This window comes from Canis lupus, chromosome X, assembly GCF_011100685.1.
Source record: "Canis lupus familiaris isolate Mischka breed German Shepherd chromosome X, alternate assembly UU_Cfam_GSD_1.0, whole genome shotgun sequence".
Taxonomy (NCBI): Eukaryota; Metazoa; Chordata; class Mammalia; order Carnivora; family Canidae; genus Canis; species Canis lupus.
In genome coordinates this window covers 69,240,409-69,266,650 of record NC_049260.1, presented here as the reverse complement: position 1 = coordinate 69,266,650, position 26,242 = coordinate 69,240,409, and the positions used below count along the sequence as shown (strand labels likewise).

Here is a 26,242-nt window from a genome sequence, read left to right as displayed (position 1 = left end):
ATCACAATAAGAAGTTTGGAAGAAATTCAAACATGTGGAGGTTAAAGACCATCCTGCTAAAAGATGAAAGGGTAAATCAGGAAATTAGATAAGAACTAAAAAGATTCATGGAAACTAATGAGAATGAAGACACAACAATACAAAAGCCCTGGGATACAGCAAATGCAGTCCTGAGGGGGAATACATTGCAATACAAGCACCCATCAAAACTGGAAAGAACTCAAATACAATACCTAACCTTGCAACTAAAGGAACTGGACAAAAAATGGCAAATAGATCCTACACCGAGGAGAAAAAGAGAGTTATTAAAGATTCGAGCAGAACTCAATGAAATAGAGACCAGAAGAATTGTGGGACAGCTCAACAAAACCATGAGTTCGTTCTTTGAAAGAATTAATGAGATAGATAAAACAATTAGCCATCCTTATAAAAGAGAAGAGAGAAAAGACTCAATAACATCACGAATGAGAAAGGAGAGATCACTACCAATACCAAGGAAATACAAATGATTTTAAAAAGTTATTATGATCAGATATATGCAAATAAATTAGGCAACATGGAAGAAATGGACACATTTCTGGAAAACTACAAACTACCAAAAGTGGAACAAAGAAATAGAAAACTTGAAGAGGCCAATAAAAAGGGAGGAATTTGAAGCAGTCATCAAAAACCTCCCAAACACAAAAGTCCAGGGCCAGATGGCTTCCCAGGGGAATTCTATCAAACGTTTAAAGAAGAAGCAATACCTATTCTACTAAAGCTGTTCCGAAGGATAGAAAGGGACAGAATACTTCCAAACTCATTCAATGAGGCCAGCATCACCTTAATTCCAAAACCAGACAAAGACCCCACCAAAAAGGAGAATTATAGACCAATACCCCTGATGAAAACAGATGCAAAATCCTCAACAAGATACTAGCCAATAGGATCCAACAGTACATTACGAAGATTGTTCACCGTGACCAAGTGGGATTTATCCCCGGGCTCCAAGGCTGGTTCATTATTCATAAAGCAATCAACGTGATAGATCATATCAACAAGAGAAAAAAGAAGAACCATATGATCCTCTCAATAGATGCAGAGAAAGCATTTGACAAAATACAGCATCCATTCTTGATCAAAACTCTTCAGATGTAGGAATAGAGGGACCATTCCTCTGCATCTTAAAAGCCATCTATGAAAAGCCCACAGCAAATATAATTCTCAATGGAGAAACACCGGGAGCCTTTCTCCTAAGATCAGGAACATGACAGGGATGTTCACTCTCACCACTTCTTTTTTTTTTCTTTTTTTCTTTTTTTACTCTCACCACTTCTATTCAACATAGTACTAGAAGTCCTTGCCTCAGCAAGCAGGCAACAAAAAGAAATAAAAGGCATTCAAATTGGCAAATAGAAGTCACACCCTCCCTCTTTGCAGATTACATGATACCGTCCATAGAAAACCCAAAAGACTCCATCCCAAGATGGATAGAACTCATACAGCAATTTGGAAGTGTGACAGGATACAAAATCAATGCCCAGAAATTAGTGGCATTTCTATACACTAACAATGATACTGAAGAAAGAGAAATAAAAGAGTCAGTCCCATTGACAATTGCACCTAAACACATAAGATACCTAGGAATAAACCTAACCAAAGAGGTAAAGGATCTATACCCTAAGAACTACATAACACTTCTGAAAGAAATTGAGGAAGACACAAACAGATTGAAAAATATTCCATGCTCATGGATTAGAAGAATTAATATTGTGAAAATATCGATGCTACCCAAGGCAATTTACACGTTTAATGAAATCCCTATCAAAATACAGTGGACTTTCTTCAGAGAGTTAGAACAAATTATTTTAAGATTTGTGTCGAATCAGAAAAGACCCCGAATAGCCAGGGGAATATTAAAGAAGAAAACCATAGCTGGGGGCATCACAATGCCAGATTTCAGGTTGTACTACAAAGCTGTGGTCCTCAAGACAGTGTGGTCCTGGCACAAAAACAGACACATAGATCAATGGAACAGAATAGAGAATCCAGAAGTGGACCCTCAACTCTATGGTCAACTAATATTTGACAAAGCAGGAAAGACTATCCACTGGAAAAAAGACAGTCTCTTCAATAAATGGTGCTGGGAAAATTGGGCATCCTCGTGCAAAAGAATGAAACTAGACCATTCTCTTACACCATACACAAAGATAAACTCAAAATGGATGACAGATCTAAATGTGAGACAAGAATCCCTCAGAATCCGGGAGGAGAACACAGGCAACACCCTTTTTGGACTTGGCCACAGCAACTTCTTGCAAAATACACCCATAAAAGCAAAAATGGATTATTGGGACTTATCAAGTTAAAAAGTTTCTGCACAGCAAATGAATCAATCAACAAAACTAAAAGCAACCTACAGAATGAGAGAAGTTAATTGCAAATGACCTACCAGATAAAGGGCTAGTTTCCAAGATATATAAATAACTTATTAAACTCAACAGCAGAGAAACAAACAATCCAATCATGAAATGGGCAAAAGACATGAAGAGAAGTCTCACAGAGGAGGACATAGACATGGCCAACAAGCACACGAGAGAATGCACCACAACACTGGCCATCAGAGAAATACAAATCAAAACCACAATGAGATACCACCTCACACCAGTGAGAATGGGGAAAATTAACAAGGCAGGAAGCCACAAATGTTGGAGAGGATGTGGAGAAAGGGGAACCCTCTTGCAGTTTTGGTGGGAATGTGAAGTGGTGCAGCCACTCTGGAAAACTGTGTGGAGGTTCCTCAAAGAGTTAGAAATAGATCTGCCTTACGACCCAGCAATTGCTATGCTGAGGATTTACCCCTAAGATATAGATGCAATGATACACCGGGACACCTGCATCCCAATGTTTCTAGCAGCAATGTCCACAATAGCCAAACTGTGGAAGGAGCCTCGGTGTCCATCGAAGGATGAATAAAGAAGATGTGGTCTATGTATACAATGGAATATTACTCAGCAATTAGAAACGACAAATACCCACCATTTGCTTCAACGTGGATGGAACTGGAGGGTATTATGCTGAGTGAAATACGTCTATCAGAGAAATACAAACATTATATGTCTCATTCATTTGAGGAATATAAAAATTAGTGAAAAGGAATAAAGGAGAAAGGAGAGAAAATGAGTGAAAATATCAGTGAGGGTGACAAAATATAGAGACACCTAACTCTAGGAAACAAACATGGGGTAGTGGAAAGGGAGGTCTGTAGTGGGTTGGGTTGCTTGGTGATGGAACCGAGGGGGCCACTTGGCAGGAATGAGCTCTGGGTGTCATGCTATATGTTGGGAAATTGAACTCCAATAAAAAAATATAAAACATTTATCAATTTAGTTGAATGTTGTCCTCTTAAATGAACATTGTACATCACTCTGTAAGATGGTTTCTATTTTTAGTTTGGCAATATTGTGCATCACTAATAAGTGACTATCAGGTGAAGAAATCAATGCTTTGAACTGTCTGTTATACACAATAGTATTTAAAATTATTTGTTATACTTGATAAGTCTAAGAAATACATCTTTTAAGAATTAACACCATGAATACCACATATTCACACCTTTATAAAAATATTTTAGATTCAAGATATTATATGCTTTTGAAAAATCACACTCTTACGTTTACATTAACATAATAAATTGTATTAATAATTTTTAATTGAAGTACTATAGTTTTTCAAAAGGAGGAAAGTACCTTCTGTTTTCTTTTTTTAAGATTTTATTTATTTATTCATGAGAGACACAGAGAGAGAGAGGCAGAGACTCAGGCAGAGGAAGAAGCAGGCTCCATGCAGGGAACCCAACTTGGGACTTGATCCCAAGTCTCCAGGATCACACCCTGAGCTGAAGGTGGTGCTAAACCGCTAAGCCTCCCGGGTTGCGCGAAGTACCATATTTTTTTTTCCTGAAGTACTATATTTTATATGAGCTGAAAGACAGGAACTTTTTAGCCTACTGTCTCCAACTCTGATAGTATTACATATTGACTAGAATAAAACACTGTACAATACACTCTCTCAAATAATCTAATTCTATAATAGCCTCTAGATTAACCTGTGTCAGTGAACGTTCTTTATTGGTGGGCACTTTTAAAGCTACTTAAGAATTTCAAAGAGATAAAACTGCAATGAGTTGTGGTTCTTAAAAGCCTCAAATATAGAACACAGTCTTCAATAAAAAATGTTGACTTTGAACTATACAGCCCTTTTCTGTTTCACATTTGACAATTTTCATTGCCAATGGCAGTAAAAATAAACCAGGGAATTTTTCCCAAATGTTTCCTTTTTTCTTTGAAGTTTGACCATCCAGAGAAAAAAAAATATTCTTAGACGAGCAAGTATATAAATTCAAGGGCTTCAGGGGATTTTTGTTCGTTTGTTTTCCTTCAGAGTTATAATATCAAACCAATGTAACACCAAAACTTTTTTTCTGTGAAGCCCAAACCCAGTAGTTAATCCTTCTTTGAGAGGGATCTAAAGCTGTCCTGGTACAATAGCTACTAGCCACACATAGGAATTGAACATATGAAATATGGCTAGTTAGAATTAAGAAGTACAGTACCCATAAAATAGATATCAAATTTCAAGGTTTTATATGATAAGAAATGCAAAATATATTACTTAAAATTTTATATTGATTACATGTTGGAATGATGATATTTTGGATACACTGCATAAAATATATCAATAAACTTAATCTCACCTATTCTGTTTTGCATTTTAAATATGTCCATTAGACAACTTATAATCACATATTTTATTATTTTTCCATTTGACAGTGCTGATGAAAATCAATTATAATAAATCACTTGAAATGTAAGACTTCTAGGCTATATTCTCAGATTAAAAATTTACTTAATGAGAAAATTACTGTTTCAATAATCACTTTTTCTGCATATCCTAAAATATTTTCAATAGCATATTTTCAAAGTATATTTCAGCCAAAAATTTTGATGTGGTATCTATAAATGGAAGTAAAGAAATATAATATTTTATTTTTGTCATGTCATTCAAATAGAATCAATTTCAAGACAAATATATTATTAATCATATTAACATACTTATGAAATAAAGATTACTATTCTAATTAATTATAACAGAAATAAGTATTCAGAACTTTTCAATGTCTATGACTCATTTAAACATGTAAGCCATATTTTACCAACAAGCATCTGACTAATATATAACTTAGTAATGCCATTTGTTTCACCTACATGGGTTTTTAAAAAGGCAAGTAGTATAAAACCAGAATATAAACTGAAAAGAACGTTTTCTTTTTAATTCACGGATTTTATGCCGTTTCAAATCTATGCCAATGGTTTTTATCACAATGAGAAAACTGCAGTGCCATAACCATTTTCTAACTTTAATAATACTGCATAGCCTCAGAGGGAAACAGAAAGATTTTTCTTTCCTAATCTAGTTTTATTGTGATAAAAAATATAAAATTTGTTTATTTTTCTCTACATTATGAAGGAAACAATACAATCTGATAATAAAGCACATTTTTCTAGTTCCATGTTTCAGTGTATAATACATAATGAATATTGTGACATGGAATTGTTACATTACCTAAGTAGGCAATTTTCTTTTTTTTTTTTTTTTTTTTTTTTTTTTTAAGTAGGCAATTTTCAATGCTAAAATATTCAAATGCTCTAACAAAACTTAATTCGTTTCACAAATATTGTTCTATGTCATTCTAGAGCATACTGTCAGTAATATAAAACAGAAATAACAAAACTGAATTTGATTTTGTCCTTTGTCTTGAGAATTTAAGGAGCTGTTATATTAACATAAAGGGATAAATATTATCACATATATAATGAATTTGTCATTTGGGAAGTTATACGTGTATTTTCATTATCTCCTGCCCATGAAAAAAAAAGTGCAAAAAGACATTATTTTTCCTACTATTTGACATATGAAAAGCTCCATATCTATCATGCATAAGAATGAATTATGTTTCATGTACACAAACTCTTATTAAATAAGTACTCAGATAAACATAGGTGATGTGATTAATTCTCCTTGAGAGATAATCCGTTTTTCTAGTTTCTCTTAGGAACTTCTACTTCACCCAGCTTCCCCATTCCCACATTCATCCCTAAACAGTTCCTGAATCAAATTCAGCATTTCAAGTCTAAAGTAATGGATTTTTAAGTACAATTGATTATCGAATATTAACAATAGATATGGAAAGCTAGCTGAAGAACAGATCCTTGAGAGTTATATGAGAGCCAGAAAGGCAAGGATTGTGTAATAAAACACTGTAATGGTACATAAAAAATCAGCTTAGATAGCTGAGCATTATTGTGGAAAGCAGACAAATGACTGAAGGTAAACAAACCAGTTTACATTCTATTTCTCAAGCGATAAACCTCAATGAAAATACAAAATGTAATTAATAAATTATATCTGAAACTCTTTTTTTAAAGATTTTATTTATTTATTCATGAGAGACACAGAGAGAGAGGCAGAGACACAGACAGAGGGAGAAGCATACTTCATGCAGGGAGCCCCATGCAGGACTAGATCCTGGGACTCCAGGAATCACTCCCCGGGCTGAAGGCAGGCATTAAATGACTGAGCCACCCAGGCATCCCTGAAACTCAATCTTGAATTAAAACATGTCCAAGAAAAAGGAAGATACTTGCAAACAAATATAATAGAACAAATGAAATGACAAGTATATATTTGCAATTTCCTTCTTGAAGACAAGTAAAGCCTTCTCAGGAGTAGAAGGTTTTCTTTTGCTACTAAGAACTTGATATATAGGGATCCCTGGGTGGCGCAGGGGTTTGGTGCTTGCCTTTGGCCCAGGGCATGATCCTGGAGACCTGGGATCGAATCCCACGTCGGGCTCCTGGTGCATGGAGCCTGCTTCTCCCTCTGCCTGTGTCTCTGCCTCTCTCTGTGACTATCATAAATAAAAATTAAAAAAAAGAACTTGATATATATATATATGAAAAAATACTTAAATATATATATAATTTACTATGAGGGAAAAAGCCTACATATTTTTTTTATTTAAGGAAATAACTCAATTTCATCTCTGGTAAACAGTCAGCCTACAGTAGACCAGTTGAATGAATAAAATAATCTTAGTCTCATAAGTTTATGATTAGAGCCATAGAAGGCTTCTTCCTATCATGTGCTAGCATTTAGTTACACAAAACATGCTTAAGAAATTGTATTAAGTGATATAAATAATATCAAGTCTATTCAAATAATCTGATAATGGAAAGTGGATATATAAATTATGATATGAAAATTATAAAATATAACCACAAAAAGTACTATGGTGTTTCAGTGCAGCTTGGAGTAAGAACCCAACTGTCTTATGAATATACTAAATAAATACACAATTAGAGCAAAATTTAAAATAAGTTTCTTTGCAATGATCAGGGCTCATTGGTGTACTAATGAAAGTTTACTCTGTGAGGGTTAAGTATAAACATGATTACTACAATTTTTTAAACATGAGAAAAAATAAAATATAGACTCAAGTTTAAGTAACTTGGTCAGATATACATATCTAGTCAGGTAGGACTGTCATTAGAACTCAAGATGATCTGGCTTAAATTCAAATGCTCTTTCCACCATTCCTCTGAATGTTATGATAAAAAACATCTGGACTTGAGAGGAAGGAAGATGACAAACTAAGAGGTTCCTGAGCTCACAGCATCCCAAGGGCACATCAATGAGAAGAGAGAGAAGGGGGCAGAAAATTTATTTCAAAAAATAATAACTGGAGGAGGGGCAAGATGGCGGAAGAGCAGGGTCCCCAAATCACCTGTCCCCACCAAACTACCTAGATAACCTTCAAATCATCCTGAAAATCTACGAATTCGGCCTGAGATTTAAAGAGAGAACAGCTGAAACGCTACAGTGAGAAGAGTTCGTGCTTCTATCAAGGTAGGAAGACGGGGAAAAAGAAATAAAGAAACAAAAGGCATCCAAGGGGGAGGGGCCCGCGAGGAGCCGGGCTGAGGCCGGGGCGAGTGTCCCCAGGACAGGAGAGCCCCGTCCGGGAGAAGCAGGTGCTGCACCGACCTTCCCGGGCGGAAAGGCGCCCGCAGGGAGTTAGAGCAGGACCCCAGGAGGGCGGGGATGTCCTCGGGCTCCCTGGGACACTAACAGACACCTGCGTGCCCGGGAGAGTGCACCGAGCTCCCTAAGGGCTGCAGCGCGCACGGCGGGACCCGGAGCAGCTCGGAGGGGCTCGGGCGGCGGCTCCGCGGAGGGGGCTGCTCGGCCGGAGCGCGAATCCAACAGCGCAGCCCCAGAGCACAGGGCGCCTGGACACAGCCCAGGATCCGGCCTCCCCCCGGACAGGTAGAGGCCGGGAGAGCCCAGGACAGCAAGGACGATCCTGCCCCGAGCTGAGCATATCAGCGGCCCCACCCCGGAGCCTCCAGGCCCTGCAGAGAGCTCCGTAGTTACTGCGGGAGCTGAATCCAGGGCTCCAGAGCTGGCCGCCGCCACTGTGGTTGTTCCTCCTGGGGCCTCACGGGGTAAAAAAAAAAAAGACCAACTGAGCCCTGCACAGGCAGGGGGCAGAGCAGCTCCCCCAAGTGCTAACACCTGAAAATCAGCACAACAGGCCCCTCCCCCAGAAGACCAGCTAAACGGACAAGTTCCAGGGGAAGTCAAGGGACTTAAAGTATACAGAATCAGAAGATACTCCCCCGTGTGTTTTTCTTGTTGTTGTTTTTTCTTTTTGATTTCTGATTGCTTCCCCCACCCTTTTGTTTTCCAATTCTTTCTTTTTCTTTCTCTTTTTCTTCTTTTTTTCCTTTTTTTCTTCCTTTTTTCTTTTTTCTTTTTCTCTTTTCTTTCCTTCTTTCTCTCCTCTCTTTTTCTACTTTGCCCAATACAACTTGTTTTTGGCCACTCTGCACTGAGCAAAATGACTAGAAGGAAAGCCTCAGCTCAAAATAAAGAATCAGAAACAGTCCTCTCTCCCACAGAGTTACAAAATCTGGATTACAATTCAATGTCAGAAAGCCAATTCAGAAGCACTATTATACAGCTACTGATGGCTCTAGAAAAAAGCATAAAGGACTCAAGAGACTTCATGACTGCAGAATTTAGAGCTAATCAGGCAGAAATTAAAAATCAATTGAATGAGATGCAATCCAAACTAGAAGTCCTAACGACGAGGGTTAACGAGGTGGAAGAACTAGTGAGTGACATAGAAGACAAGTTGATAGCAAAGAGGGAAACTGAGGAAAAAAGAGACAAACAATTAAAAGACCATGAGGATAGATTAAGGGAAATAAACGACAGCCTGAGAAAGAAAAACCTACGTTTATTGGGGTTCCCGAGGGCGCCGAAAGGGACAGAGGGCCAGAATATGTATTTGAACAAATTCTAGCTGAAAACTTTCCTAATCTGGGAAGGGAAACAGGCATTCAGATCCAGGAAATAGAGAGATGCCCCCCTAAAATCAATAAAAAACATTCAACACCTCGACATTTAATAGTTAAGCTTGCAAATTCCAAAGATAAAGAGAAGATCCTTAAAGCAGCAAGAGACACAAAATCCCTGACTTTTATGGGGAGGAGTATTAGTGTAACAGCTGACCTCTCCATTCAAAATCTTTGGGATGCAGCAAAAGCAGTCCTGAGGGGGAAATACATTGCAATACAAGCATCCATTCAAAAACTGGAAAGAACTCAAATACAAAAGCTAACCTTACACATAAAGGAGCTAGAGAAAAAACAGCAGATAGACCCTACACCCAGCAGAAGAAGAGAGTTAATTAAAATTCGAGCAGAACTCAACGAAATCGAGACTAGAAGAATTGTGAAACAGATCAACAAAACCAGGAGTTGGTTCTTTGAAGAATTAAGATAGATAAACCATTAGCCAGCCTTATTAAAAAGAAGAGAGAGAAGACTCAAATTAATAAAATCATGAATGAGAAAGGAGAGATCACTACAAAAACCAAGGAAATACAAACGATTTTAAAAACATATTATGAAAGCTGTACACCAAAAAATTAGGCAATCTAGAAGAAATGGACTCATTCCTGGAAAGCCACAAACTACAAAAACTAGAACTGGAAGAAATAGAAAACCTGAACAGGCCAATAACCAGGGAGGAAATTGAAGCAGTCATCAAAAACCTCCCAAGACACAAGAGTCCAGGGCCAGATGGCTTCCCAGGGGAATTCTATCAAATGTTTAAAGAAGAAATCATACCTATTCTACTAAAGCTGTTTGGAAAGATAGAAAGAGATGGAGTACTTCCTAATTCGTTCTATGAGGCCAGCATCACCTTAATTCCAAAACCAGACAAAGACCCCACCAAAAAGGAGAATTACAGACCAATATCCCTGATAAACATGGATGCAAAAATTCTCAACAAGCTACTAGCCAATAGGATCCAACAATACATTAAGAAAATTATTCACCATGACCAAGTAGGATTTATCCCTGGGACACAAGGCTGGTTCAACACTCGTAAAACAATCAATGTGATTCATCATATCCGCAAGAAAAAAACCAAGAACCATATGATCCTCTCATTAGATGCAGAGAAAGCATTTGACAAACTACAGCATCCATTCCTGATCAAAACTCTTCAGAGTGTAGGGATAGAGGGAACATTTCTCGACATCTTAAAAGCCATCTATGAAAAGCCCACAATAAATATCATTCTCAATGGGGAAGCACTGGGAGCCTTTCCCCTAAGATCAGGAATAAGACAGGGATGTCCCCTCTCACCACTGCTATTCAACATAGTACTGGAAGTCCTAGCCTCAGCAGTCAGACAACAAAAAGACATTAAAGGCATTCAAATTGGCAAAGAAAAAGTCAAACTCTCCCTCTTCGCCGATGACATGTTACTCTACATAGAAAACCCAAAAGCCTTCACCCCAAGATTGCTAGAACTCATACAGCAATTTGGTAGCGTGGCAGGATACAAAATCAATGCCCAGAAGTCAGTGGCATTTCTATACACTAACAATGAGACTGAAGAAAGAAATTAAGGAGTCAATCCCATTGACAATTGCACCCAAAAGCATAAGATACCTAGGAATAAACCTAACCGAAGAGGTAAAGGATCTATACCCTAAAAACTATGGAACACTTCTGAAAGAAATTGAGAAAGACACAAAGAGATGGAAAAATATTCCATGCTCATGGATTGGCAGAATTAATAGTGTGAAAATGTTACCCAGGGCAATATACACGTTTACTGCAATCCCTATCCAAATACCATGGACTTTCTTCAGAGAGTTAGAACAAATTATTTTAAGATTTGTGTGGAATCAGAAAAGACCCCGAATTGCCAGGGGAATTTTATAAAAGAAAACCATATCTGGGGGAATCACAATGCCAGATTTCAGGTTGTACTACAAAGTTGTGGTCATCAAGACAGTGTGGTCTGGCACAAAAACAGACACATAGATCAATGGAACAGAATAGAGAACCCAGAAGTGGACCCTGAGCTTTATGGTCAACTAATATTCGATAAAGGAGGAAAGACTATCCATTGGAAGAAAGACAGTCTCTTCAATAAATGGTGCTGGGAAAATTGGACATCCACATGCAGAAGAATGAAATTAGACCACTCTCTTTCACCATACACAAAGATAAACTCAAAATGGATGAAAGATCTAAAGGTGAGACAAGATTCCATCAAAATCCTAGAGGAGAACAGAGGCAAAACCCTTTTTGAACTCAGCCACAGTAACTTGCTGCAAGATACATCCATGAAGGTAAAAGAAACAAAAGCAAAAATGAACTATTGGGACTTCATCAAGATAAGAAGCTTTTGCACAGCAAAGGATACAGTCAGCAAAACTAAAAGACAACCTACAGAATGGGAGAAGATTTTGCAAATGATGTATCAGATAAAGGGCTAGTTTCCAAGATCTATAAAGAACTTATTAAACTCAACAGCAAAGAAACAAACAATCCAATCTTGAAATGGGCAAAAGACATGAACAGAAATCTCACAGAGGAAGACATAGACATGGCCAACATGCACATGAGAAAATGCTCTGCATCACTTGCCATCAGGGAAATACAAATCAAAACCACAATGAGATACCACCTCACACCAGTGAGAATGGGGAACATTAACAAGGCAGGAAACCACAAATGTTGGAGAGGATGCGGAGAAAAGGGAACCCTCTTACACTTTTGGTGGGAATGTGAACTGGTGCAGCCACTCTGGAAAACTGTGTGGAGGTTCCTCAAAGAGTTAAAAATAGACCTGCCCTAGACCCAGCAATTGCACTCTTGGGGATTTACCCCCAAGATTCAGATGCAATGAAACGTCGGGACACCTGCACCCCGATGTTTCTAGCAGCAATGGCCACAATAGCCAAATTATATAAGGAGCCTCAGTGTCCATCGAAAGATGAGTGGATAAAGAAGATGTGGTTTACGTATACAATGGAATATTACTCAGCCATTAGAAACGACAAATACCCACCATTTGCTTCAACGTGGATGGAACTGGAGGGTATTATGCTGAGTGAAGTAAGTCAATCTTAGAAGGACAAACATTGTATGTTCTCATTCATTTGGGGAAAATAAATAATAATGAAAGGGAATATAAGGGAAGGGAAGAAATGTGTGGGAAATATCAGAAAGGGAGGCAGAACATAAAGACTCCTAACTGTGGGAAACAAACTAGGGGTGGTGAAAGGGAAGGAGGCGGGGAGTGGCGGTGAATGGGTGATGGGCACTGAGGGGGGCACTTGACGGGATGAGCACTGGGTGTTATTCTGTATGTTGGCAAATTGAACACCAATAAAAAATAAATTTATTTTAAAAAATAATAATAATAATAACTGAAAACCTCTTTTTTATGATAGTCAGAGAGAGAGCGAGAGAGAGAGGCAGAGGCACAGGCAGAGGGAGAAGCAGGCTCCATGCACCTGGAGCCCGACGTGGTACTCGATCCTGGGTCTCCAGGATCGTGCCCTCGGCCAAAAGCAGGCGCTAAACCGCTGTGCCACCCAGGAATCCCTGAAAATCTCTTTAAATTGAGTAAGAAAACAGACATCCAAGTCTAGGAAGCAAAGATTTACCTTAGCAATATAAACTGAAGGAAGACCACACCAAAACATATAGTAATTCAAATAGCAAAAAGTAAAGACAAGGAGAATTTTAAAAGCAGGAAAAGAAAAAAAAATCTTAAAAGAAAAACCCCATGAGGCTATCAGCTAATTTTTCAGAAGAAACTGCTGGCCAGAATATAGTGGCATGTAAGAAAAAAAAATGCAACCAAGAATGCTCCACCCAGCAATGTTAACATTTAGAATAGAAGAAGCAAAAAAGTTTCCCGAGCAAAAGTTACTTTTCACCTTTAAACAAGCCTCAGAAGAAATTTTAAAGTGGATTCTTTAAGTGTAAAGAAAAGGCCATAACTAGAAATAAGTTATAAAAGGGAAAAAATCAGAGGTAAAAGCAAATATATAGAAAATATAGTAGGTTAATCACTTGTAAAGCCAGTATAGAGGTTAACACAAAAAAGTAGTTAAAATAAATTACATCTACCAAAATTAGGCAAGGGATACATAAACTTTTTTAAAAAATGTAAAATAAGATATCACATACATAAAATATAGAGGGAAATAAAAGTTGAATGCTTTTAGATGGGTTTGAACTTAAGTGAACATACTTAATATGGACTGCTATATGCTTAAGATATTATATATGAACATGATGATAACCACAAATCAAAAACTTTTAATAGAACCAAAATCAATAAAGAAAAAGGAAACCAAGCATAACACTAAAGAAAATCATCAAACCACATCAAAGACAGCAAGAGAGGAAACAACAGAACTATGAAAAACAAATAGAAAACAACAAAATGGCAATGAGTACATACCTATCAATAATTAATTTAAATGTAAACGGACTAAAATCTCTAATCAAGAGACATAAGGTGACCGAATGGATAAAATATTAATTAATGAATTTTTATTAAAAAAAGACTTATCTAAATGTTGCCTACAAAAGACTAACTTCAACCCTAATCCATACATACTGAAAGTGAAGGGATAGAAAAATATGTACCATGCAAATGGAAGCAAAACAAACAAATAAAAACAAGAACAAAGCTGTGGTAGCAATACTTATATTAAACAAAACAGATGTTAAAACCAAGACTATAGCAAGAGATAAAGAAAAGTAGTACATAATAGTAAAAAAAAATCAATCTAGCAAGAGGATACAATTATAAATATCTATACAACCAAAATTGGAGCACCTGAACACATAAAGTAAATATTAGTAGACATAAAGAAGGAAATTGACAGTAATACAATCATAGTAGGAAACTTTAACACCCTACTTACATCAATGGATAGATTATCCAGATACAAAGTCAACAAGTAAATTAGCTTTGAATGACACATTAGACTAGATCAGCCTAATAGATATATATACAGAACATTCTGTGCAAAACCAGCAGACATTCTATTCAAGTTCTTATGGAACATTCTTCAGGATAGGTTACATGTTAGGTCACAAAACAAGTCTTCACACTTAAGATTTTTTTTAAAGATTTCATTTATTTATTAATGAGAGACACAGAGAGAGAGAGAGAGAGAGAGAGAGATGTAGAGACACAGGCAGAGGGAGAAGCGGGCTCCATGCAGGGAGCCCAACGCAGAACTCGATCCTGGGACTCCAGGATCACACCCTGGGCTGAAGGCGTGCTAAACTGCTGAGCCACCCGGGCTGCCCCACATTTAAGATTAAAATTATATCAAGCATTTTTTCTGACCACAACAGTATGAAACTAGAAATGAATTACAAAAAAAAACAAGAAAAAAGTATACACATGAAGGCTAAACAAACAATGGGTCAATGAAAAAATCAGAGGAAATAAAAAAATACATGGACAAGTGAAAAGGGAAGCACAACAGTTCAAGATCTTTGGAATGCAGCAAATACAGTTCTAGGAAGGAAGTTTATAGCAATACATACCTAACTCAAGAAACAGGAAAAAATATCAAATAAACAATTTTACACCTAAAAGTGCTAGAAAAAGAACAAATCCCAAAGCTACTAAAAGTGAGAAAATAATAAAAATTATAGTGAAAATAAATGAAAGAAAGACTAAAAAACAATAGAAAAGATCAATGAGGGATCCCTGGGTGGCGCAGCGGTTTGGCGCCTGCCTTTGGCCCAGGGCGCGATCCTGGAGACCCGGGATCGAATCCCACATCGGGCTCCCGGTGCATGGAGCCTGCTTCTCCCTCTGCCTATGTCTCTGCCTCTCTCTCTCTCTCTCTCTGTGTGACTATCATAAATAAATAAAGAAAAAATATATATATAAAAAAAGAAAAGATCAATGAAACCAAGAGCTGGCTCTTTGAAAAGATAAATGAACTGATAAATCTTTAGTCAGACTCATCAGGAAAAGGAGAGAAGGCTCAAATAAATCAATCAGAAATCAAGGAGGATAAATAACAAGTGAGATCACAGAAATATGAAGGATATAAGAGAATAAATTGGGCAACCTAGAAGCCATGGATAAATTCCTAGAAACATAAAATCTTCCAAAACTGAATCAGGAAGAAATTGAAAATTTGGACAGACTGATCATGAGTAATGAAATTGAATGATTAATCAAAAAAAACTCCCAACAAATAAGAGTTCAGGATGAGATGGCCTCACAGATAAATTCTACACAACATTTAAAGAAGAGTTAATATTTTTTTTCTTCTCAAACTATTCCAGAAATTAGAAGAGGAAGGAAAACTTCCAAATTATTCTACGAGGCCATTATCTGGATACCAAACGCAGATAAAGACACAATAGAAAAAGAGAACTATGGGCCAATATCTCTGATGAACATAGATGCAAAAAGCTCTTACCAAATATTAGGAAATCACATTTAACATGCATGAAAAGGCCCTTTTACCATAATCAAGTGGAATTGATTCCAGAGATGAAAAGTAATTCAATATTGACACATCAGTTAATAGGATATATTACATTAAAAGGGGAAAGATAAAAACCATATGATCATCTCAATAGTTGTGGAAAACACACATAACAAAATACATTTGTTCAACAAAGTAGATTCAGAGGGAGTACATATGAATATTAAAAAGGTCATATTTTAAAAACCCACAGGTAACATCATGCTCAATGGTGAAATACTGAAAGCTTTTATTCTAAGATCTGGAACAAGACAAAGATGCCACTCTCAGCACTCTATTCAATATAGTACTGGAAGTCATAGCTATAGTGATCAGACAAGAACAAGAAATTAAAAAGCATCCAAATTGGCAAGGAAAAAGTAAAACCACTGCTATTTGCAGATGACATCATACATGATATAGGATTTTATATATATAAGCCCAGATTCCACCAAAAAAAAAAAAACTATTCGAACTGATTAATGAATTCAGTAAAGTTATAGGATATAAAATGTACATGCAGAAATATTTTGCATTTCCATACACTAATAATGAAGTAGCACAATGAGAAATTAAGAATATAATCACATTTGAAATTGCACCAAAAAATAGCTAGGAACAAATTTAACCAAGGAAGTTAAAGACTTATGCTCTGAAAACTGTTAAGATATTGATGAAAGTAATTGAAGACAACACAAAGAAATGAAAATTCACACCATACTCATGGGTTAGAAAAATCAGTATTGTCAAAATGGCCATACTACCCAGAGCAATCTACAGATTCATTGTAATCATTATCATATTACCGATAACATTTTTCACAAAACTAGTACAAATAATCCTAAAATTTGGGCAGCCCAGGTGGCTCAGCGGTTTAGCACCACCTTCAGCCCAGGGTGTGGTCCTGGAGACCCAGGATTGAGTCCCATGTTGGGCTCCCTGCATGGAGCCTGCTTCTCTCTCTGCCTGTGTCTCTGCCTCTCTCTCTTCTGTGTCTCTCATGAATAAATAAATAAAATCTTTAAAAAAAAAGATCCCCAACTTACTTTAAAAAAAAATCCTAAAATTTGTATAAAACACCAAAAACAATCTTGACAAAGAACAAGGCTGGAGTTATCACAATCCCATATTTCAAGACACACTTCAAAGCTACAGTAATCAAAACACTAGTACAAAAATAGGCACACAGATCAATAAAATAGGATAGAAATCCTAGAAATAAACCCACATATATATGACCATTCAATCTATGACAAAACAGGGAAGAAGATTCAATGGGGGAAAAGACAGTCTTGTCAATAAATTGCTCTGGGAAAACGGGACAACTACATGCAAAAGAATGAAACTGGAGCACTTATTACACCATATACAAAAAAAATGCAAACTAGATTAAAAACCTAAATATGAGACTTGATACCATGAAAGTCCTAAAAGAAAATGTAGGCAACAATCTCTCAGAAATAGACCCCAGCAACATTTTTGTGGAGGTATCTCCTCAGGTTAAGAAAACAAAAGCAAATTAAAGTATTAGCACAACACCAAAACAAAAAGGTCTTGCAGAGTGAAGGAAACTGTCAACCAAATGAAAAGGCAATCCACTGAATGGGAGAAGATATTTGTAAATGATGTATCTAATAAAAGGTTAACATCCAAAATATATAAAGAATCTATACAATTCAACACCAAAAACAACCAGATTAAAAAATGAGCAGAGGACCTGAATAGATATATTTTCAAAGAAGACATACAGTTTGCCAACAGACACATGAAAAGATGCTCCACATTGCTAATGATCAGGAAAATCCCAATCAAAATCACAATGAGATATTACCTCATGCCAGTCAGAATGACTAGTATTAAAAAGACCAAAAAAAAATGATAAATGTTGATGAGGATGCAGGGAAAAGTGAACCCTTGTGCACTGTTGGTGGGAATGAAAATTGGTACACAGTAAGATACCGCTTTGCACCTTGTCACAGTGGATAAAATAAGAAAACACAAGAAACAACTAGTGCAGGTGAGGATGTAGATAAAAAGAAACACTTGTGCACTGTTGGTGAAAATGCAAACTGGTGCAGCCACTGTGGAAAACACTATGTATGTTCTTCAAAAAATTAAATGTAGAAATGCCATATGATCCAGTCATCCCACTACCGGGTATTTAACCAAAGAAAACAAAAACACTAATTTGAAAAGATATATGCACCCCTCTTTATTTTAGCATTATTTATAATAGGCATGATATGTTATCAACCTACGTGTCTCTCAATAAATAAAGAGATAAGGAAGATGTGGTATATGTATACAACCAAATATTACTTAGCCATGAAAAAGAATGAGATGTTGCAATCTGCAACAACATGGATGGACCTAGAAAGTATTATGCCAAGGGAACTAAGTCAGAGAATGAGAAATACTATATGATTTCACTTATATGTTAAATCTAAAAACAAAACAAAAAAAATCACAAAAACATACTCTTAAATACAGAAGACAAACTGGTAGTTGCCAGAGGGAAGGTGAATGGGAGGATGGGAATAGTAGATAAATGGGATTAAGATATACAAACTTCCATTTGTAAAATTAATATGTCACAGAGATGAAAAGTACAACATAGAGAATATAGTCAATAATATTGTAATGCCATTGTATAGGAAAAGGTAGTGACTATACTTACCATGGTAAGCACTGAGTATTATATATAATTATTGAATCACTCTCTTATATGCCTCAAAATAATATAGCATTGTATCCTAATTATACTTTCATACTAATAACACCTTCACTTTTTTCACAACCACAAACAAGTTCCCACAACTATTAGATAGTTATTATTCCTCAATAGCATTTATCAGAAGATTCCTAAAAACTAATGGGAAGGAAAGATACAAAATGAAAACACATGCAATTCATGCACTTTCACCTGAATGACCCTATAAACATTACGTACTCAAACTCACACAAGAAATGTTGACCACAATATAAAAAGGCTAAAGCATTAATAACATTTAAAACACACACACACACACACACACACACACACAAAGAGCATGCTGCTAGTATAGATGGTGTGTCAAAATTAAAGATCAGTGGTGAGGTTCTTTACATAACAATTGAGATTTTTCTGACTGATTTAAGGAAAATTTATTTTTTGAATATAATTTCTACTTGGCCAAAATATCAAAGGACTGTAAATTACATTTTGAGATAAAAGCATATGAAGTGAAATAAATTATTGTTTTAAATAACAATAGAACAACATGTCAGGTCCATCCTCAAATATGTAGATAATAAAGATATAGGTGTGTATACACAGACTGCAAATAGTTTTGGAGCATTCAAAATATTCTGGGGCATTTGAAAACTTTATTGGCACAATAAAACAATATGCATTTGAACTAATTGTATAAGCTCCATAATTAAAGAAATTTGTTTTCTGTTAACCTTAACTTATACAGATTCACATGTAATCAGACATTATAATTTGGCAAAGAAAATGCATATTATTTACAAGTTCACAAAGCATGTAAATGGATTATTTTGTTAGGTATGTAAACAATATATGCAATTTATAATCTAATTTGAATAAAAAATATAGAAAAGTAGAATTGTATCTTGAATGCCTCCTCAGACAAAATATTGAATATGCTTAAACTGTAAAAGAATAAAAATAAATAATTAAATCTGGAGGTAATTTAAAAGTAATTACATTAAGTCAAAAATGACTATAAGGTCATGTTAAGTTTTCTATCTAAATATTAATTACATATAACTTGGAAAAAACATCCAGTTTCAGTTATACAAGATACCAAACTGACTGAATACCTTTTTAAAATATCAGTTCAAAAAAAAAAAAAAAAAAATATCAGTTCATGTTAAACATACTAAAAATGTGTTTGAAACAGTTGAAATCGCAATGTTTATGAGAAATGAAAAGGCTAAGACTTCTTAAAACAAACACAAATCAGCAATTTGTTTTTAAAATGAAATATACATGATTATGGTTTATATTGTTTTATACTGTACCTTTCTTTAGTCCAGGAATGAAAGCTAGAAAAAGAGTTTAATAAAGTTAAAAACAATAAATTTATTTATTTATTTGTCTTATTTATTTATTTGTCTTATTCACAATATGTTATATTAATTTAACTAAACAAATATAAATTGTAATGTATTGCAATGTACTTTCAACTTCACTTGGTAAAGAATGTGACAACTGAGATAGATAAGGTAGAAAACGGATAACTCATAAAATCTGTCTCTTATAATGTTTTCTTTTCCTTAAAATCAGACCAAGCCTATGCTATTTGCTGGCCTCTTCAGTAGTGATTAGTCCATTCTCTAAAGGGAATATATTTTTGAACTCAAAATTTTGTAAGAACTCAGTGGATTTTCTAGTTTTATTGCCAGTGATAGCAAAGTAGAGTTCTCTATTGAAATTTTCTCATGGAACCTCCTACAGGAAATGGAATATAAAGAAGAACATTGGTTTTGACTTAACAGATTGCTCTGCCTCCAAATGTGCTCCAATGCAGAAAAAAAAAGTAATAGGAAGAAACAAAAATCAACAGACACTAATATGAGGATGACCCAATAGATGTATTCTTAACTTGATTAAGACACTTTATCTATAATACAGCTATTTTCACAACTACAATTTATTTCTCACAATTAGAGTGCTAGGGATTAGAGATCATTATCATTATTTCCCAGGAAAATAAATTTAGGCTTTGCATTATGGACTTCCTTGAAAACGTTAAGATCATGCTTGATCTGGGGATAATTTTAAAAAGTCGATTTTTATTTTTTTTAATTTTTATCTATTTAAATTTTAAAAGACTTTATTTATTCATGATACACACACACAGAGGCACAAGCAGAGTGAGAAGCAGGCTCTACACAGGGAGCCTGACGTGGGACTCTATCCTGGGTCTCCAGGATCACGCCCTAGGCCAAAGACGCTGCTAAACCGCTGAGCCACCAGAGCTGCCCAAAAGTCAATTTTTATTTATTATTTATTTATTTATTTATTTATTTATTTATTTATTTATTTATTAATAAAATAATTTTTATTGGTGTTCAATTTACCAACATATAGAATAACACCCAGTGCTCATCCCAAGTGTCCCCCTCAGTGCCCGTCACCCATTCACCCCCAACCCCCGCCCTCCTCCCCTTCCACCACCCCTAATTCGTTTCCCAGAGTTAGGAGTCTTTATGTTCTGTCTCTCTTTCTGATATTTCCCACACATTTCTTCTCCCTTCCCTTATATTCCCTTCCACTATTATTTATATTCCCCAAATGAATGAGAACATACACTGTTTGTCCTTCTCCGATTCAAAAGTCATTTTTTATTTATTTTTTTAATTTATTTTTTATTGGTGTTCAATTTACCAACATACAGAATAACCCCCAGTGCCTGTCACCCATTCACTCCCACCCCCCACCCTCCTCCCCTTCTACCACCCCTAGTTCGTTTCCCAGAGTTAGCAGTCTTTACGCTCTGTCTCCCTTTCTGATATTTCCCACACATTTCTTCCCCCTTCCCTTATATTCCCTTTCACTATTATTTATATTCCCCAAATGAATGAGAACATATAATGTTTGTCCTTCTCCGACTGGCTTACTTCACTCAGCATAATACCCTCCAGTTCCATCCACGTTGAAGCAAATGGTGGGTATTTGTCATTTCTAATAGCTGAGTAATATTCCATTGTATACATAAACCACATCTTCTTTATCCATTCATCTTTCGTTGGACACCGAGGCTCCTTCCACAGTTTGGCTATCGTGGCCATTGCTGCTATAAACATCGGGGTGCAGGTGTCCCGGCGTTTCATTGCATTTGTCTCTTTGGGGTAAATCCCCAACAGTGCAATTGCTGGGTCGTAGGGCAGGTATATTTTTAACTGTTTGAGGAACCTCCACACAGTTTTCCAGAGTGGCTGCACCAGTTCACATTCCCACCAACAGTGTATGAGGGTTCCCTTTTCTCCGCATCCTCTCCAACATTGGTTGTTTCCTGTCTTGTTAATTTTCCACATTCTCACTGGTGTGAGGTGGTATCTCATTGTGGTTTTGATTTGTATTTCCCTGATGGCAAGTGATGCAGAGCATTTTCTCATGTGCATGTTGGCCATGTCTATGTCTTCCTCTGTGAGATTTCTGTTCATGTCTTTTGCCCATTTCATGATTGGATTGTTTGTTTCTTTGGTGTTGAGTTTGATAAGTTCTTTATAGATCTTGGAAACTAGCCCTTTATCTGATATGTCATTTGCGAATATCTTCTCCCATTCTGTAGGTTGTCTTTGAGTTTTGTTGACTGTATCCTTTGCTGTGCAAAAGCTTCTTATCTTGATGAAGTCCCAATAGTTCATTTTTGCTTTTGTTTCTTTTGCCTTCGTGGATGTATCTTGCAAGAAGTTACTATGGCCGAGTTCAAAAAGGGTGTTGCCTGTGTTCTTCTCTAGGATTTTGATGGAATCTTGTCTCACATTTAGATCTTTCATCCATTTTGAGTTTATCTTTGTGTATGGTGCAAGAGAGTGGTCTAGTTTCATTCTTCTGCATGTGGATGTCCAATTTTCCCAGCACCATTTATTGAAGAGACTGTCTTTCTTCCAATGGATAGTCTTTCCTCCTTTATAGAATATTAGTTGCCCATAAAGTTCAGGGTCCACTTCTGGATTCTCTATTCTGTTCCACTGATCTATGTGTCTGTTTTTGTGCCAGTACCACACTGTCTTGATGACCACAGCTTTGTAGTACAACCTGAAATCTGGCATAGTGATGCCCCCAGATATGGTTTTCTTTTTTAAAATTCCCCTGGCTATTCGAGGTCTTTTCTGATTCCACACAAATCTTAAAATTATTTGTTCTAACTCTCTGAAGAAAGTCCATGGTATTTTGATAGGGATTGCATTAAACGTGTATATTGCCCTGGGTAACATTGACATTTTCACAATATTAATTCTGCCAATCCATGAGCATGGAATATTTTTCCATCTCTTTGTGTCTTCTTCAATTTCTTTCAGAAGTGTTCTATAGTTTTGAGGGTATAGATCCTTTACATCTTTGGTTAGGTTTATTCCTAGGTATCTTATGCTTTTGGGTGCAATTGTAAATGGGATTGACTCCTTAATTTCTCTTTCTTCAGTCTCATTGTTAGTGTATAGAAATGCCACTGACTTCTGGGCATTGATTTTGTATCCTGCCACGCTACCGAATTGCTGTATGAGTTCCAGCAATCTTGGGGTGGAGACTTTTGGGTTTTCTATGTAGAGTATCATGTCATCGGCGAAGAGGGAGAGTTTGACTTTTTCTTTGCCAATTTGAATGCCTTTAATGTCTTTTTGTTGTCTGATTGCTGAGGCTAGGACTTCCAGTACTATGTTGAACAGCAGTGGTGAGAGTGGACATCCCTGTCTTGTTCCTGATCTTAGGGGAAGGCTCCCAGTGCTTCCCCATTGAGAATGATATTTGCTGTGGCCTTTTCATAGATGGCTTTTAAGATGTCGAGGAATGTTCCCTCTATCCCTACACTCTGAAGAGTTTTGATCAGGAATGGATGCTGTATTTTGTCAAATGCTTTCTCTGCATCCAATGAGAGGATCATATGGTTCTTGGTTTTTCTCTTGCTGATATGATGAATCACATTGATTGTTTTATGGGTGTTGAACCAGCCTTGTGTCCCAGGGATAAATCCTACTTGGTCATGGTAAATAATTTTTTTAATGTACTGTTGGATCCTATTGGCCAGTATCTTGTTGAGAATTTTTGCATCCATGTTCATCAGGGATATTGGTCTGTAATTCTCCTTTTTGGTGGGGTCTTTGTCTGGTTTTGGAATTAAGGTGATGCTGGCCTCATAGAACGAATTTGGAAGTACTCCATCTCTTTCTGTCTTTCCAAACAGCTTTAGGAGAATAGGTATGGTTTCTTCTTTAAACGTTTGATAAAATTCCCCTGGGAAGACACTCTTGTGTCTTGGGAGGTTTTTGATGACTGCTTCAATTTCCTCCCTGGTTATTGGCCTGTTCAGGTTTTCTATTTCTTCCTGTTCCAGTTTTGGTAGTTTGTGGCTTTCCAGGAATGCGTCCATTTCTTCTAGAATTCCTAATTTATTGGCGTATAGCTGTTCATAATATGTTTTTAAAATCGTTTGTATTTCCTTGGTGTTGGTAGTGATCTCTCCTTTCTCATTCATGATTTTATTAATTTGAGTCTTCTCTCTTTTCTTTTTAATAAGGCTGGCTAATGGTTTATCTATCTTGTTAATTCTTTCAAAGAACCAACTCCTGGTTTTGTTGATCTGTTCCACAGTTCTTCTGGTCTCGATTTCGTTGAGTTCTGCTCGAATCTTTATTAACTCCCTTCTTCTCTTGGGTGTAGGATCTATTTGCTGTTTTTTCTCTAGCTCCTTTATGTGTAAGGTTAGCTTTTGTATTTGAGTTCTTTCCAGTTTTTGAATGGATGCTTGTATTGCGATGTATTTCCCCCTTAGGACTGCTTTTGCTGCATCCCAAAGATTTTGAACGGTTGTATCTTCATTCTCATTAGTTTCCAGGAATCTTTTAATTCTTCCTTAATTTCCTGGTTGGCCCTTTTATCTTTTAGCAGGATGGTCCTTAACCTCCACGTGTTTGAGGTCCTTCCAAACTTCTTGTTGTGATTTAGTTCTAATTTCAATGCATTATGGTCTGAGAATATGCAGGGGACAATCCCAATCTTTTGGTATCGGTTCAGACCCGATTTGTGACCCAATATGTGGTCTATTCTGGAGAAAGTTCCATGTGCACTTGAGAAGAATGTGTATTCAGTTGAGTTTGGATGTAAAGTTCTGTAGATATCTGTGAAATCCATCTGGTCCAGTGTATCATTTAAAGCTCTCGTTTCTTTGGAGATCTTGTGCTTAGAAGACCTATCGAGTATAGAAAGAGCTAGATTGAAGGCACCAAGTATAAGTGTATTATTATCTAAGTATTTCTTCACTTTGGTTAATAATTGATTGATATATTTGGCAGCTCCCACATTCGGGGCATATACATTGAGGATTGTTAAGTCCTCTTGTTGAATAGATCCTTTAAGTATGATATAGTGTCCCTCTTCATCTCTCACTACAATCTTTGGGGTAAATTTTAGTTTATCTGATATAAGGATGGCTACCCCTGCTTTCTTTTGAGGACCATTTGGATGGTAAATGGTTCTCCAACCTTTTATTTTCAGGCTTTAGGTGTCCTTCTGTCTAAAATGAGTCTCTTGTAGACAGCAAATAGATGGGTCCTGCTTTTTTATCCAGTCTGAAACCCTGCGCCTTTTGATGGGGTCATTAAGCCCGTTCACATTCAGTTAGTATTGAGAGATATGAGTTTAGTGTCATCATGATATCTATTCAGTCCTTGTTTTTGTGGACTGTTCCACTGAACTTCTTCTTAAAGGGGAATTTTAAGAGTCCCCCTTAAAATTTCTTGCAGAGCTGGTTTGGAGGTCACATATTCTTTTAGTTGCTGCCTGTCTTGGAAGCTCTTAATCTCTCCTTCCATTTTGAATGAGAGCCTTGCTGGATAAAGTATTCTTGGTTGCATGTTCTTCTCATTTAGGACCCTGAATATATCCTGCCAGCCCTTTCTGGCCTGCCAGGTCTCTGTGGAGAGGTCTTCTGTTACCCTAATACTCCTCCCCATAAAAGTCAGGGATTTCTTGTCTCTTGCTGCTTTAAGGATCTTCTCTTTATCTTTGGAATTTGCAAGCTTCACTATTAAATGTCGAGGTGTTGAACGGTTTTTATTGATTTTAGGGGGGGATCTCTCTATTTCCTGGATCTGAATGCCTGTTTCCCTTCCCAGATTAGGAAAGTTTTCAGCTAGAATTTGTTCAAATACATATTCTGGCCCTCTGGCCCTTTCGGCGCCCTCGGGAACCCCAATTAAACGTAGGTTTTTCTTTCTCAGGCTGTCGTTTATTTCCCTTAATCTATCCTCATGGTCTTTTAATTGTTTGTCTCTTTTTTCCTCAGTTTCCCTCTTTGCTATCAACTTGTCTTCTATGTCACTCACTCGTTCTTCCACCTCGTTAACCCTCGTCGTTAGGACTTCTAGTTTGGATTGCATCTCATTCAATTGATTTTTAATTTCTGCCTGATTAGCTCTAAATTCTGCAGTCATGAAGTCTCTTGAGTCCTTTATACTTTTTTCTAGAGCCACCAGTAGCTGTATGATAGTGCTTCTGAATTGGCTTTCTGACATTGAATTGTAATCCAGCTTTTGTAACTCTGTGGGAGAGAGGACTGTTTCTGATTCTTTCTTTTG

The 26,242-nt window shown here is 36.5% G+C and overlaps 1 protein-coding gene across 1 annotated transcript in view; it reads right to left on the bottom strand.

Annotated features, from left to right (window-relative positions):
• Positions 1-19,870: 19,870 nt before the first annotated feature.
• LOC608881 (protocadherin-11 X-linked) overlaps positions 19,871-26,242 on the bottom strand; it is a 389,893-nt gene continuing 383,521 nt past the window's right edge. Inside the window, exon 7 of the mRNA XM_038587829.1 lies at positions 19,871-19,984. Coding sequence (XP_038443757.1) covers positions 19,950-19,984 — 35 coding nt within the window. The 3' untranslated portion in view covers positions 19,871-19,949. The remainder of the gene's footprint in view (positions 19,985-26,242) is intronic.